General features: G+C 34.8%; 1 protein-coding gene across 13 annotated transcripts in view; it reads left to right on the forward strand.

Moving 5' to 3' along the window:
• The window catches only part of WDPCP (WD repeat containing planar cell polarity effector), a 476,454-nt gene that overhangs the window by 91,154 nt on the left and 368,572 nt on the right, over positions 1 to 16,728 (forward strand). For 8 of the 13 annotated variants that reach the window (XR_004678560.1, XM_035001441.1, XM_035001442.1 and 5 more), the window contains 3 exons: positions 11,581 to 11,683; positions 11,921 to 11,968; positions 14,475 to 14,559. Coding sequence is in view for 12 of the 13 variants with exons in the window: in XM_035001441.1 (XP_034857332.1) it covers positions 11,936 to 11,968; positions 14,475 to 14,559 (118 nt within the window). In the remaining variant the exon portion in view is untranslated. The remainder of the gene's footprint in view (positions 1 to 11,580; positions 11,684 to 11,920; positions 11,969 to 14,474; positions 14,560 to 16,728) is intronic. The other 5 variants (XM_035001446.1, XM_035001447.1, XM_035001445.1 and 2 more) reach the window with 3 other exon arrangements.

A 16,728-nucleotide genomic window follows, 5' to 3' on the forward strand; every position in this document is an offset into this window, starting at 1 on the left:
ACAATAATTAATTTTTGAGACTTTACCTCTTTGAACATCTTTATTCTAACTCACACTGAAGTGACAGTTGGGCTACATACAGAATTATAGGTAGGAAATAATTTTCCTTCAGAAATCGGAAGCAGTACTCCTTTGTCTTCTAGCTCCAGTGTTGCTGTTGAGAAGTCTGATGCCTTGATCCTTTTTAAGTGACCTGTTTTTGTCATTGTTTTTTTCTTCTCTGGAAACTTAAGACTTTTGTTTATCTCCAGTGTTTTGAGATTTCATAATGATGTGCCTAGGGGGTGAGTCTTTTGCAAATAATTGTGTTGGGTACTTGGCAATTTCTTTCAACCTAGAAACTCATGTACTTCAGTTCTGGGGAATTTTCTTGTATTATTTCTTTAGTAATTTCTTCCCTTCCTTCCATTGCCTCTGTTTTCTTCCTTAGTCATATTTGTAAGTTAGGATTAATCTGACTGATTCTCTAAATTCCTTTTCTTTCTCTGTCTCTGCATGTGTGTGTGCATGCACGCATGTGTGTTTAAGTATGCATTTCTTTTTTCTTTCTCGGAGATAACCTCAACATTATTTTCCAAGTCTTCTTTTGAATTATTTATTTTGGCTCTCATATTTTTATTTCCAAGAGTTCCTTTCGTCCCTCTTTTCAGAGTAGCTTTCCTACTTTCAGTAATGTTTTCTTTCTTAAGTAGTTGCTCTGATACAACCTTTCAAGAGTCAGTTTACAGTTTTTTTATATGGTAGGAAAGGATTGCCCAGCTGTGCTGGCAGAGAAAAGCACCTTGAAGTCTAAGTATTATTTACATGGAATTTCAAACAGATCCCTTGTTTTCAATCCTAAGCATAGGCATTCCTTTAAAAGTATTTGGTGCCTCCAGTTTCTGAGCCTTTCTAGAGTTCCAGTGCATGAACTCTTTGGCTCTCAGCCATCTACCTTCCATATGTACTTGGTTTTCTACTTTTTTGAATCTATTGTCAGTGACCTTTTGTCCATCTGCTTTTTACTCTCCAAAATTTTGTTGATAACTATTTTGTTATCTTCTAATTCTCTTTGCCTTGAGAGTTTTCTTTTTCTTGTTTATTGTCATTTTAGTGTGGGTTTGGAAGGGAGTGAAGGTAACTATATGTTCTCAATCCCCTATCTTTATTAGAATGGTTCTCTATGCAGGATTTTTGTGTATGTTGCCAGCTTTCTTGGAGCTGGTTGTGCTACCAAAAGAAACCAATCGAACTTGATATATACCATATTTCCTTGATTCTAATTTATCATTGATTATGAAGTGCTATTGATTTAATATCAAATTCTGATAAAAAGCAACACTATATTAAATGTATACATTGATTTTAAGATATATAAGTTTCAGAAACCATCAAATGTGAATCATACAGTAGATACATATGACCCAGTAATATGCTGGGTATTCATTTTCTCTAAAAGAGGCCTCGGGTTCTGAAAATGGATTTATGATTTCAATTTTTGTGGCTGGGATTTATTAGATTTAGAATTAATAACTTTCTTCTCTGTACTTTCTTCCTTGGATATGGTTCTATTTTATTTTCCGTACTCATATGTAGTTGTATTCATCGTTTTTCTCTTACCATTACCCCATCCCCTACTAAGTTATGACCTCCTCAAGTGCAAGTTCTTGGGGGGTTTAACAATGCATGGCCCATTTTGGCACTTGGTAGTTGCTTTGCAAATGTAGGTTGAACCAAACTAAAATAACTTGAAGGTGAAATGATACCCAGTGAAACGCTAAAATAATCAGAGTATACTTTCCTTTTCTATTATTACAATCAGGCTCTATTTTATGGATATTGAATATTCAGGAAAAGGAAACTGACATTTATTGAACCATGATCATTTGCCACATATTTTCAAATACATTATCCTATTTACTCGGTAAAATAGGGTCCAGTCTGAAAAGCATGGGAAACATTTTTTATGAATCCATGATTTGTTTGGGCTTTAGGTTAAAACATGATCATAATCTAGAATCTTCCTTGTTTTATTCTACTGATTTTAAATATTATTTAATAATTTTCTACTCATTAGGGAATTATTAACATTTTAAGCCATGATGATGTATGCCTGTGTTAAATATATTAAGGTGAAATTGATCCCTTCTCAGGGGAACTTAGTGGTTATTCACAGTCTTCATTTCAATAAGAGAAGGCTGTTCTTTCCTAAGTTACCTACTTTGGTTTTCCATTCAACCACTGAAACAAAACATTAAAAGTATTATATAAGTGATGCTGTGACATACCGTTAGTAAAGGTGAAAATAACCAATCAGGGAAGAAAGAGTGTGAAGGAAGATCCAATCACAATATAAAAGGATTCACTGAAGAATTCTTATAAACTGGGAGCTTTTAGGACTTGTTTACATTTCATTAAGAACTTGTCATAGAGATTGAGGAGCTGAGAACTTAATGAGAGTCACTACCAAATAAGGGTAGTAAAAATAGAAATAAACCTTCTCTGATGTAATGCAGTAACTTAAAAAGAAGACCTTAATGTATTTAAAATCAGCTATAAAACAATAATTCATGTTGGAGCTTACTTTTGTATTATCTGTGAAGTTTGTTAAGTAAATACTGTGAAGATTTTTTAGTGCCTAAGAAATACCAGTTTTAATCAGATGTTTTAGGTATATCAGTTTACTTACAAACTATTGATATACTAATTAAAAATAATCCTTAAATCATCATTCAAATAACTTCCTCCAAGGGCTTTCTAAGCAAAATAAATTAAATTTGGCCAGAAAATAGGTTTCATTTGTATCTTTCGCCATGGATTAATTATACAAGTCTAAACTGACACCTGTCTCAGGTACTTAAGCAGAAGCTTAACTAAAAGGCTGTATTTAGCATAGCGTTTAGGCAGAGGGAGGTAGAGTAGAAAGAGCACTGCACTGATAATCTGTGGACAGGAATTCTAGCCCTAACTGTTCCTATAACAAACTGACTGAAGTTGTACAAATTACTTTACCTCCCCAGACCTCAGTTTTCATATCTGTAAATTAAGAGATTTAGAGTCTATCAAGAGTTGATTTGAGTTGGGGGAAGGGAGACAAATGGACTCTTTGGAGAAACTGCTATTCCCTGCCCAGAAAAATACTTTTATGCACGCACACACCATACATATGCAGGCAGATATGTGCACAATTTAGTACATAATTTCAGAGGGTTACTGTGAGGATTAAATGAAATAATGAATATAAAGTGCATTAAGTAGGTATTTAAAAATGTTATACCCCGTTTCTTCCCCACACTGGGAGGGTTCTTTAGCTTTTAAGCTTTGATAAAAACCACAGAAAAAGGTTTTTCAAGTCTCTTTTGAGGAAAAAAAGATTTTAAAGTATACAACTATCAAATTGCATGAGATATTCCACTTTTTATAAGAAGCCATTTCTTTCAACAGTTACTAGGGTTTGTTTTTTAGAGGAGGGGGTGGCAATCTGTCATCAAAGTGTTGACAAGTGAAATCTGACAAGGTTGAGGTGGTATAGCTGGAGGCCACTTCAAATTTTTTCACTGTCTTTTCTATTTGAAGAGAAAGGATCTCTATCTTTTTTCATTCTTGCTCACTTTGCAGCAGTCTTTGATTTATATGCTTTTTAAAACAGTAAATCTAAATTGACAAATTATTTCAGCAGTTAGCATTGGTTTAGATAAGAGCATTTCGGTGTTCTCTTGTCTTTAACTCAGCTCTTTAGGAATTATTCCTGAAATTCAGTTTATTCGCTCCTCAAAGTCCCATTTCTTCCTATCCAAGTATAGCATAAAACTATATTTATGGAATTATAATCTCAAATTAATTATCATGATTACATTGCCAACATTTCTATTTTTCTTGTGTTTTCATTGCTGTGATTGAAATACATCCTAAAGAGAAGAATTAAGTCCATATTTTTGTAGATAAAAAAGGCGGGTACATATGGTAGAGGTGGTGGTAGGCAAAGATTATTGTTGTTATTATTTGCTTATGCAAGCATACTTTTTTTCCCCTAAAATGCCATTTTTCCCCCTAAAATGCCATTTTTCCCCTAAAAAGCCATTGCAATTATTTTGCAAGGTCATGGAAAAATGTACTTCAACTAGATACAAGTCTCTTTGGAATAATGGAAACTGTGTGCAGCAAAATATTCAAAATGAGCATCAGCAAACAAGATGTTTGTATTAACAGGAACCTAGAAAATGGCTATGCAAAGGTCAACACTGATCTTTAAATATTAGTGAAATTTAATTTGTTGCATGTAATGAGTAGAAAGAAAAGGAAACAGGCCACAATAAAGAAGCCATTGAGAAATTAAATGTCAAAACTGTGTACAGTATGGAAAATGTTAAACTGACAAAAATCTATTTAACTAGATGCATTAAACAATTTAAACAATGCTCTAGAGAAATATTTTCCAAATTTAAGTAGAACAGGAGATTTGTAAAGATTTTTGCCACAATTTATTTTGGGAAAGTGAAGGGACTCCTACTTTTCTTTCTAGGCATAGAATTTCCTCTAACCTCTTTTAGTAAGAATGATGCACAGTTTTTCCTGGAACATAGGAATCTGTTGCCTTTTGCTTCATCTAGAAATAGCATCATCTGACCAATTGTGAGCAGCTGTGAAGAACCACCTCTGGCCAAGGCATTTTGCACAGCAAGAGCTGAGTGGAATTAAAAAGCTTTCTGTTAGGTTATGCCCAATTTTTAAAACAACGTGAATCCTATATTCTCTTATTTTCTTCAGGTATGAAGTTGATGAAAAAATTTTAAAAAGGGCTAAATTTGTCCAATTTATATAATGAAGGATTAATATTATTAATATACAAAAAAAGGGATGAAGAATTCAGTAGAAAGATGGACAAAGATAGGAACAAGTAATTTATAAAAGAAACAAAATTGCTTAAAAGTACATGAAAAGGTGTTTGAGCTCTAAAATAAATGGAAAAATGAAACTGAAAACTACAGGAATCCAATTTTCACCTAGAAAATTGGCAAAAATGTGAAACTTTGATAATTCCCCGTGTTACTCAGGATACAGGGAAAAAGTCATGTTATTGGTAGAAATGTAAGTTGGCACAGTCATCTTGGAGGCCAATTTGGCATTATCTATCAAAATGTAAGGTATGCATGTATGTTTTCAAGGTATTATTTATAAGGCAAAAAGTAGAAACAGAGTGTATGTTAAGTAAGTGGTTAAGTAAATTATGATCACTATCCAGTGGAACATCTTGCAGCTATTGGGAAACAAGGAAGTAAATCTGTGTATGCTGACAGATAACATCCATGCTGTGGTGTTCAGTGAAAAAAGGAAATGGTATGTATAATAAAATCTTGTCTTTACAAAAACATGAAACAAGTAAGTATGGGTGTGGACATACTGTAAGTACATCAAGAAAATCTGGAAGGCCACATGCTATGCTGTGCGGTGGCTCTCTTCACAGTGGAGAGGGCAGCTGGGAGAAGAACAGAGTCATTTTAACATCAAATATTTCCATATTTGCATTTTTTAAACCAATAAGCATGTATTAGTATTGTGATTTTAAAAAACCCAAGAAGAAACAAAAGACCAGACATTGTCTAGTGGATTTACAAGTTTCTCTCTTCATTTTTTGTACACTTTTAGATTGTATAGGTTGTCTTAGAAATAAGGACATCATAGACCGTGCTTTAACACATTGCTTTGTGCTTTTGTATTTTGCCTTTACCATATAATTGCTTAGTGTTATTTATTAAATCTGAAATTTCATAGTTAAAGTATTACCTTTTAGCATTTCTTGAATACTGTAGTGGGTGCTTATTAGGAAATAAGTATGTCCTGAATATTTATACTTAACATTTAGGTTGAAAAGTTGTTCTAGACTTCTGAACTGATCAAATCTTTATATACTATGAAATAACATGTATGATATAATATAGAAAAGATCTCGATACATTAAAAATAATAATTTGAAGGTAAATGACACTAAGGGAGCTAGAACATTTATGTGATAACTGCTGTTTGAATAAAATTAAAGGATAAAATTTTCAGTATTATAGGCAATTACTTATGCAATACCAACTAATAATGCTCAGTCCTTTTCATCTTCAAAGCATTATACAACATTAATTAATCCTTACAGCATTGTTATAAATGTAGGTCAATATCATTATCCCTATTTTTGTAAGTGGGGAAATTGAGGCAGAGAGATTGAATGGTTTGGGGTAAGTTTGTCATAGCTAGATCAGAACTGAGGCAGTTTTGGCTCACAGCCTAGCATTCAGAGCAGTAGAACCATACCTTCTTTAGAAGACTTAATCTGTGTGTCCTTGATAAAACATTACTTCTCATTAAACTATATTGAGGTCATGTCTACATTGAAATTCAGAAACAAGTTTGATCATCACTAACCATTTAAAAAAAACGCATAACGCCGTTTTTTTCTCCCCTGGTTTTCCTGACACTGTGTTGTCTTTTTTTTTTGACACTATACTGCCTTAATCTCTTTTTCATTGTTTTCTTGTTGGAGAATTACCAAAATATCTATCCTTGACTTTATTTTTCTTTTGGGATCTTATTCAGTGGTTTTTAACTTTCTATTCAGAAAATCCCAAGATACTTTTGGTACAGTCTATGTCCCTTTTCTGTATTTCTAGCTACCAGCTAGATATTTCTACCCATATCTACTTTTACCTTAAATTCCCACTGTGTCAAAAATTTGCCTACATTGGCAAAACTTCCTCCTTTTCTAGACTAACCTGTTTCTGTATATGTTTTATTCCAACTCCTGTTCTTGAAACTAGAATAAACAAGGTAGGGAAAGGGCTAAGGAGTTTTTGTGAACTGGGTGTGGCTAAGAAAAATGATAGTTGTGAGTCCTTTACCAGAGTGACGAAGCTGAATCACAGTCTAAGGAAGAAGAAGAGCCAGAGTTATAAACTGAGGGGCAAGGGAAAAGTAAAATAGGAGACTGAGTAACCATGTCAGTGGCTGGGAGGATTGAGGTTTATGGATTGAGTAGTTAAGGCAGTCGTGAGCAGACTATACTGGCACATGTGTTAGAGACATGCCTGCTCAGTGGAGCCATGTTCAAGGCAAGGGTCACTATCTGAGCAGTAACCAGATCCCCATTCCTTGGTGGTTACTCCAGACTCTTCCTTCTTTCTCACTTCTACAATTCATTAATCCCCATATGCTGTTGATTCTTTCTTCAAAAGATGACTCGAATGTTCTTTTATTTACATTCCAATTGCTACCATCCCATTTCAAGTTCTTGTTACCGAATATTAATGTTACCTGTCAGGTCACTTGTATCCTATTCCTCTATTCCTCCAATATTCCCACCTACCAGTTAATCTTCCAGCAACAATTCTGATCTGTTGATTACTTTTTCTAAAATCCCTTACCAGATCAGAAACTTGTCACTCTTCCTCATTAGTTACCTAGCAGATGTAAAGTCCTGACGGCTAAGTATGGCATTCAGACTTCCTTAGTGTGGCCGTGATTTCTCTCTTCTATTTGTGCACCAACCCAGTTGCTTATTATTTCTCCAATAAGCCTTGCAACTTATGCTTTTGTATATTATTCCCTCCTTTTTAGCTCTCACCCTCTCTCAAAATCTAATAATCCTTAAATGCCCTTCTACTTTATAAGAACATTTCTTTATTATCAAACTAGAGCCTCTACTGAGCACCCCTGACCCTTTGTTTAGCACTTACCACAAACCTCATATTTTTTGTGGTTATTTTATCTGTTACACTGGATTATAGCTGTTTGATAGTAGAGACCCTACTTTGTAAGTCTTCATATCTAGGACTCACAGTAAAATGTCATACACCTAAGGTGCTCAAAATATTGGTAATATTTAATTAATATAATTTAATTGATAATTAATATAATATCATAAGACTCTCTGAGGTACTAATGACCTGGTGTTTCTAACACTCTAGTCTTTTTTGCTGTGGGTTCAATCCAAGCTTGAGGTCTTTTTATTTTGAGACTCCTGTCCTTTTACACAAATTTTATCACTGCTTAATTGTTTGGTTTAGTGTTGAATATTTTAAAATATTTTAAAATATTAAATTAAATATTAAATATTTTTTAAAATCTTAATTTCTGATAATGTGACATTGATTGTGTTCATGTATATGCTTAACAGGTATTAGTATGATTCTGTTATTGACAAAAGATTATGGGGGGATACATTGTATTTTGTGTAATTTGAAAATTACCTATTGATGACTAAAACACCTAATACAATTAAACCAGTGGTTTATCTTAAATTTATGCTATTTAGTTGTCTTTATTTTTGTACATTTTGAATTGGTGAATAGATTCCTTAGAAAGTCTATCGGTAATAAATAACAAGTGTATGCTCTAGGATTATGCCCAAGAAAGATTCCCTTAGGCTCTCTGAGGTATTGTGCTGATACACATTTATTTTAAATGCCTTGTTGGCACCTGGTGTCATTTATCTTTGTTAAACCACAGCAATGTCTTCTATTTGTTAATTCTTTCCTTTCCCATCATATTTTACATTAGGGTTTTTATTTGCCCTCAAGCTTCCTTCCCAAAACAGTCAAAATAGCTGACTTAAGAAACCACAGAAGACATGTATTTTGCAGATTTATTTAGTGGCAAGAAATCTGTACCTCTAAAACATAGTTTTTATTTTTCAAAAGAAAATTATCAAAAGCAAAACAGGTTACAGCATCTTAGCACAACTGTTTTTATTTTGCATGTTACTTAAAATTTAGTCTGTATGGTAACAGTTACTCTTAAGGCAAATAAATATTAATTTTTTCTTATGTAACCTGTTTTGGGGGGAAGGCTTTAAACCTTTTAAAAATGTAAGTAAAAAGAAGGCCCTCTAGGATCCTCTCATCTCTGTCCTCAAAATTTGGGCTATCATACATTCTGCCCTCTACAGGAGCAATCATCCAGATTTATGTCAAGATTAATTTAAATCATGCTTCTTATTCTCTTATGGAGACTGGAAGTTTAGATTCAGAATGGCCTTCTGATACATCTGGGACTGTCACCAACTACCTTACAAAATTAAAGTAAATAAAAAATTGTAAAAGTTTAAGAGTTATTTTAAAATAAAAAATATGGGCATTTGGTTGTTGTTTAAGTTTTTCCTCCTGTTGTTCTTTTCATTTGGATAATTCTTTGCTATATTTTCCATTCATTCATTCATTCTTTCATATTTCCCCTTAAATGGCTACTTTTGTTCTAGTTCTAAATTGTGCATTGGGTTTTATTCCTAGAGAAATGCACAAGGACACTGAGTAAGGGCAGCATTTCTCAGCTAACTTTTTTAGGCACTCCCTATTTCTCTACCCTTTTAATCCCTGCTCACACTCTGATCCCACAATGCAAAATCCAGCATTCTTCTGAAATTCTTTTCTTTCCTCCTTCAAAACAACCATTTATGCACTAATACAATATTTGAATAATACGAGCTCAGTCTTGACTATTTCCTCCAGGCAAATTTTTCAAACAAGGAAATAACCAGCATTCTTTTTAACTAGTGGTATTCTTGAGTAAGATGCAAGATTTAAAGGTCTGCATCTTTAAAAAAAAAAAAAACCTGCACAGTGAAAAGATGGCAAAATATCTTGAGGACTAAAAAGGATATTGCCTTGGTCTCCTCTCACCATGCCCATCTAGTTATTATTTTAGATTTTTATAAAGTTGTTTTATTTACTCCATTAATTCTCTTCAGTTTTATATGGTCGTACTAGCAGATATTTAAAGTTCAGGGGAAAAGAAGGATAAATAACCCACATTTGACTATTTTTGGCCAGCCTGCTATAGCATGACTCCCGCAAAACCTCCTCCTTAATTATATATATTTTGGGGAGTCGGCAGGAGTTGTCTCATGTGCTCATAAACAAGTACAATCACTTACTAATGGACATTGGCTATTTTCTTCTCACTTGCCTCACCTACTACTTGCTAGGCTTGCTCCATCAACTGATTATTGCTGATATTTCTCCAGGTTTTATGGATTACTTCTTGGCCACCATGTCTACTTTTGCTGAGTGTGGATCCATTTTGTCTGGATACCACCACTCTTGCTGAGTATGTTAATCCAAAGGGCTGCCAGTCCTGCTTACTTTCTGCTGGGTATCATCCCCTACAACCACTTCATTACTCTTACACCAAATGTTCCCTATGGGGGCCACAAAGAGGTCCTTTATAAAGCAAAATGTCTCTCTCCCCCTTTTGTCTGTATTTTTTTTTATTAAAGATTTTATTTATTTGATAGAGAGCACAAGCAGGGGGAGGGGCAGAGGCAGAGGGAGAGGGAGAAGCAGGCTCCCTGCTGATCAGGGAGCCCAGCTCAACACAGCGGTCCCAGGGCTCGATCCCAGGACCTGGGATCATGCCCTGAGCCTAAGGCAGACACTTAACTGACTGAGTCACCCAGCTCCCCATCCTGTATTTTTTAATGGGGAACTGGAGCAGTGTTGTTTGTATATCAGAGCATTTTGAGAAATAGGGCATTTTTCTCAGTCTTCACACTCCATTGAGACTATACATGAACCCTTGGTGCTGAGCTGGAAGACAAGTCCAGATAATAGACTCAAACCTGTACTATTCTCAGGATTTCTCTTTATGTCCAAATACAAAGGGTTGTGGCCTTTGCACTTGACATTTGAAGCTCTCCATGGACCTCATTTTGCTTGTTTTTCCCCAAACTCTGTAATTTCTGAGTACTTTAGGACTTTCAGACTTAGTAAAAATATGGGCAGCGGATCTATTGGTTTTCAGGTTAAAAGCATTCCTGCTTCTTAGAAATAGCCAATGTGGGGATGCCTTGGTCGGTTAAGCATCTGCCTTCGGCTCAGGTCATGATCCCAGGGTCCTGGGATTGAGTCCCACATCAGGCTCCTTGCTCAGTGGGAAGTCTGCTTCTCCCTTTGTCTGCCATTCCCCCTGCTTGTGCTCTCTCCCTTTCTCTCTCTGACAAATAAATAAATAGAATCTTTAAAAAAAATAAATAACCAGTGTGGATTACAAGGAAAATTATTCTTTGCTCTCCATTTCTGTTATCAGGGGAAAGTTGTCAAATTCTTTATTATTGAATGGACTTAAATGGAAAAACAGAGTTTCAAGTGCAGTCTGCTTTTGATATATAAGTAAAGGTGTGGCCCTTTTGGCTTTAACTATAAAATTATTTTCATATTTAATTTGCATAATAAAAGTTTTTTTTATTTAGCTACTAACAACTAAACTTCAGCCTTGTCTTTGCCCACATTGTCATAAATTCTAATTATTGGTGTCTGAGTAAACACTAAATTGAAGAATGCGAATTTTTATTTTCTAGTGTAGTCTAAAAGTTGTGACTGCTGTTGTTCAATATCAGAGGAAATATGCTCTTGTTTCATCACATCCTCTCTCTGTTCCCAGTGAAATATTAGTCCTAATATTTGCATGTCCTAATTCAAATACTTTCTCTTGTATAGAAACTAGATGTTTTACCTTCATAAAATCCCTATTGTACTTTGTACTTATTCTTTTATTCATTTACCTTGTGAAATTACTATCTAAGGTGAGCGATTGTGTGTAATACAGTTCTTGTGTTTTTTCCAGATAAATTTGCATAATGCTAGAGATATTGAGTAATAGCAGTAGCAGCAACAACAATGGTAACAATAAATTAATTGAATAAAAGTGCCCTCAAAATAGTCCTGAGGTAGGTACTTTATTATACCCATTTTATATCTGGGGGGACCTTAGAAAAATAAGTTAGTTGTCCAAGTTAGCTAGTAAACTGAGAAGTTAGAATAAGAAACCAGGCGGTTAGAGTCTAGAACCTATACATTAAGCTTACTAAATGCAAGTAAATATTTATTTATTTATTTGTTTTATTTATATATAAAGTTATATTTATTATTTATTTATTTATTGTTTCTTTAAACAAACATTCCAGGCCTCACCCATCCACATGAGAAGGGTGCATTTTACATATTCTAATACAGTAAGTATTTTGGTTTTTAAAAAAGTATAACCCTAAAGTAATAATCCCAAAATAAGCCTCATAAAACTAACTGAAAGCAATTCCAAAAAATATGGCTTTGGAAATATTTTGAGTAATAGCAGCATCACTAGAATCACTCCCAAGGAGACAACTGTGAGATAATGCCCAATTGAATTGAAAAACTTGTAATTAGCTTAGTATCACTTTTTCTCTACTGCCTGCCGATAAGGAACGTCATCCTCTTTCACAGTGCTGAGGTCCACTAGCTCTTCTGCCCCATACCTGTATACAGTGGCAGCCAGCTTCTGGTGACAGCAGGATAGATCTGGGGACTGACGGGTCCTTTGTTTTATCACTACCCTTTTAAGGCACTTTAGTTCAAGGAAGAGAGTGAACTCAGATCAATCCAAATATCTCTATTATTTTTTTTTAAAGATTTTATTTATTTATTTGACAGAGAGAGCCACAGCGAGAGAGGGAACACAAGCAGGGGGAGTGGGAGAGGGAGAAGCAGGCTTCCCGCCGAGCAGGGAGCCCGATGCGGGGCTTGATCCCAGGGCCCTCGGACTATGACCTGAGCCGAAGACAGACGCTTGATGACTGAGCCACAGGCGCCCCATCTCTATTATTTTTATAGCCTGTTTCCTTGTTACCCATTTTCAGCTTCATTTTTCTATCACTTTCTACCATGCTTTTTAATCTACTTCCTTGCTTGGCATATGCCATCCTTTTACTCACCTTACTACTTGTTCTCCCTCTCACACCTCTAGATAGCCCAATATTCGAGAGTGCTCTGGTTTCAAGCACAGTCTGCTTATATTCAAAGCCTGCCTCAACTACCTGCTGGCTATGTGGCTTCTCAGTGCCTCAGTTTCCTCTTTATAGGAATAATGATGGTACTACTTCAAAGGGTAGCTCTGAGAATTAAATGAGTTAATACATATAAAACGTTTAGAACAATGCTTGTAATGAGGTCAGTACTTAGCAAGTATTGCTGTTGCCTGTTATCATCATCATTTTCTTTATCATTGTTTAACTGGTGAAATCCTATGCTTCTTTGAGGTCCTGCTAACATTTCACAACTTCTCTGTAGCTTTCTCAGAGCCCCACTGTTCCAGGCAGGCTTGGCTCTTCTTCCATGCTGCTACATTGTTCACTCTGCCATTTCAATATTGGCACACTGCATCTTGTTATTTGAACATGCATCTCTTTCTTGATTATTGTAAATACAGTGACATCAAATGTAACGGTGAAGGAAGGAAGGAAGAAGTTTGTACTACGTCTAAAATTATTTTGGGGGGCGCCTGGGTGGCTCAGTCATTAGGTGTCTGCCTTCGGCTCAGGTCATGATCCCAGGGTCCTGGGATTGAGCCCTGCATCGGGCTCCCCGCTCGGCGGGAGTCTGGCTACTCCCTCTTCCACTCCCCATGCTTGTGTTCCCTCTCTCTCTGTCAAATAAATAAATAAGATCTTTAAAAATAAAATTATTTTGGGTTATCACCCATATGAATAGTATGGGAAATATTTAGTCACTCCTAATATTAAAGAAGCTGGGGGCTTTTTCTTCTGTCTAAAGATGTCATAAAATATTTTTCAAGCTTTCTTTGTTATTCAGAAGTTTATTGGAAAGAGCAATTTTTTTATTATCTCTATAAAGAAAGTATCAGTAGTTTACATATTTCTAATATATAGTGAACTATTCATATAGTATAGTACTACATGTATTTCTAAGCAAACATTTGGAAGTTATAAAATATTTGTAAAATGTTGACATTTTTTTCTGATTCATATTGGCCTTTCTCCAATTAGTCCAAATTAATGACATACTACTTCATGAAAAAGTATCAGTAATATCCATCACTAGCCCCTGATATTAAAACTGGGAGGAAATACTCAATGAACTGTTTTTGTTATCTTGTTTTTTCCATCTTAATGTATTTAGAGTAGAATATCTGAATCTATCATGACATGCAGATTAACAAACTTTTCTGAATGCTAATGTGGTTTTACACAGTTTACCTTTAAGTAAATGTTTCTTATAATAGTGATTTACCTTGCAAATTCCACTTTAATTAGCTTGTTTGTATGTGGGAGATCATAAATATTTGCTTTGTATATTAAAAATACACCACAAAATGTGTTTGTACTTAATAATTACCTAACAGATGTTTCCTTTTCTTAAAATGTTTTAAAAATGCTTAAATACTAAATAATTCTAAATATACTCAGAGCCTTAAAAATCAAACAAGTTACTGAAAATTCAAATACATATATTCTTCTTACCACATTTCTCAGTGAGATGGCATACTACATTTAGGAAGAGTGTATTTTTCTTTTTCTAGAGTTTATTTCTGGATGGTTAACCAAGGATATGTTAAAATATGTTTATTCTAATGGACGCCATATCTCAAATATGAGTAGTGTCAAATGATTGTTATTTTTCTAAGGGATCTGGTTTTATTGACAATAATTAATTGGCATCTCTTTTTAACTATTTTTTAAACAGGACAGAGATTTCTTCTGCCATCAGATGTCTTTCTGCTTGACTGAACTGCACCTGTGGTCTTTGAAGAATACCTTACACATTGGGGGTAAGTGAGCTCTGGGTTAATTTCAGTATTTTTCAAATATAAGTTATAATGTTATAAGTAAGTATTAGCAAAGGTTAGAGCCTGGATTCTCTAGCTAGAATTGCATTATTTTCTTATACTTAATGAAAAATTGGTTAATGAAAAATAATTCTTTTTAGTTACTCTGAAAAAGTTATTTTTTCAACTTGAGTTAGATTTTCTGTTATGAAATTAATTTTATTGGCCTAATATTAGTTTCCTTTTAGGATACATACATGTTCAGTTTTTTCCTGGGATTGTTCATAATGACTGATATATATTCATAAATATTTGCAGGCTAGCTAATGGTAAGGGTATTTCTATTCGATATTAAGATAATATTTCAAACATACAGCTAAGATGTACAATTAATTATGTTTATATTCTTTCATTTCACATTTTGGAGGACAGGAGTAACGTAAGTATGTTTTAATGATGCTTATTAGTATTTTAGCATAAAGTATGTATTGTTAGGAAATAACTGTTAAAATATCTTCTCCTCTTTGATTATCCAAAACAACTCTAGTATTTAGAAGGAGAGGTTTATTTATATGCCTTTAGCATCATTACTAAGAAGATGGTTTGCCTTGCAAATGTAATTATAATTTCACTAAGTTTACTTTGCTTAAAATGTGCTAAGGATAGAATTTCCAGTTAAACAAGGTAGATTTAAAAACACATTCGCTTCCTCCCCAAATTCTTCTAAAATGAGAATAAATGAATTAAAATAAAGAAGGCATAAACCCACAAGGTCTAAGAGAATAGGAGAGGAGACAATTGCAATTACGCAATTTTTGGAAGATGGAAGGGATGGAGGAATTAGCAAAACTTAAAAATCTGAATATCAAATATCTACAGAAGAGAATTCCAAAGACAGCCACTCTGTGTCTCAGAATTCCAGAAAGATACAGAAATTTGAGAAGCCAGATACTGCAGAAGGATGGGGATTCATTCAGTATGAGGGTGACAACAAAAGGACTTGAAATTTTGCTTATGAAGTGGTGAGACACCTCTCATACATGTGGAAGTATTTAATTAGAGAGGCTCTAAACTTGGAGACATCAGCCCCAGGAAAAGAAGACAGGGGAAAGGTACTGAAGTGAAAATAGTGATGAAGTGAAAACCTACATACAGATGGGTGAAGTCCTCTTAATCCCACTTGATTCTGCAATGTGTCACAGCCAGTTGTGTACTTTCCAAGAAAGGAGTTTGAGGGCCTGGAGCAACTGCACGACCCCAAAGAGAAGACCTATTGACATTGACATTTGAGGGGGTCCTCCAGTGAAACACCCTGGTCCCTGGCTGATCAGTGAAGCCCACCAGTTGGCAAGCCCGCTTCATGTACACAGAGCTTTTAATCAGTTTTCTAGTGCCTCATTTTTAAATATGAAGAGCAAGAAACAAAATACAGAAGTTTCAGAAAACACTGGAAAGTGATTCTGACCTCTTGGAAATTAAAAATAGCAGAAAAAAATTTTAAACTCAAAAGAGCAACAACAAAAGAATTCTCTCCAAAAATAGAAGAGAGAAAAAAAAAAAAAACCACAGGAAGAAATTCAGCTTATTTCACTGCTAGTGAAAGTATAAATTGGTGCAACCACTTTAGGAAACAATTTGACATTATCTAGTATAGTGGGAGCTATATGTCACCTATCGACCAGTAATTCCACTCCTGGGTATATACTCTAGCAAAAGCCCTGACACTTGTGCACCAGGAGACATGTACCAAAATGTTCATAATAGTACTGTTCATGATGCAGGCAACTAGAAACAACCCAGCAGGAGAATGGATAAATACATTTATGCGGGGCGTCTGGGTGGCTCAGTCGTTAAGTGTCTCCTTTCGGCTCAGGTCATGATCCCAGGGTCCTGGGATCGAGTCCCACATCGGGCTCCCTGCTCGGCGGGAAGCCTGCTTCTCCCTCACCCACTCCCCCTGCTTGTATTCCTGCTCTCGCTTTCTCTCTCTCTGTCAAATAAATAAATAAAATCTTTAAAAAAAAATACGTTTATGCAACAGAGAAAGTGAATGTCAAGAATATAATATTGGGCAAAAAAAAAAAGTAAGTTGCAAAAGAGTACAAATAGTATGATTGCATTTAGAGGAAGTTCAAAAACAATAGATAGAAAATCTGACAGAAAAAAGTGAAA

Source organism: Mirounga leonina, unplaced genomic scaffold, assembly GCF_011800145.1.
Source record: "Mirounga leonina isolate KUSES-001 unplaced genomic scaffold, KU_Mleo_1.0 Mir_125, whole genome shotgun sequence".
Classification (NCBI taxonomy): domain Eukaryota; kingdom Metazoa; phylum Chordata; class Mammalia; order Carnivora; family Phocidae; genus Mirounga; species Mirounga leonina.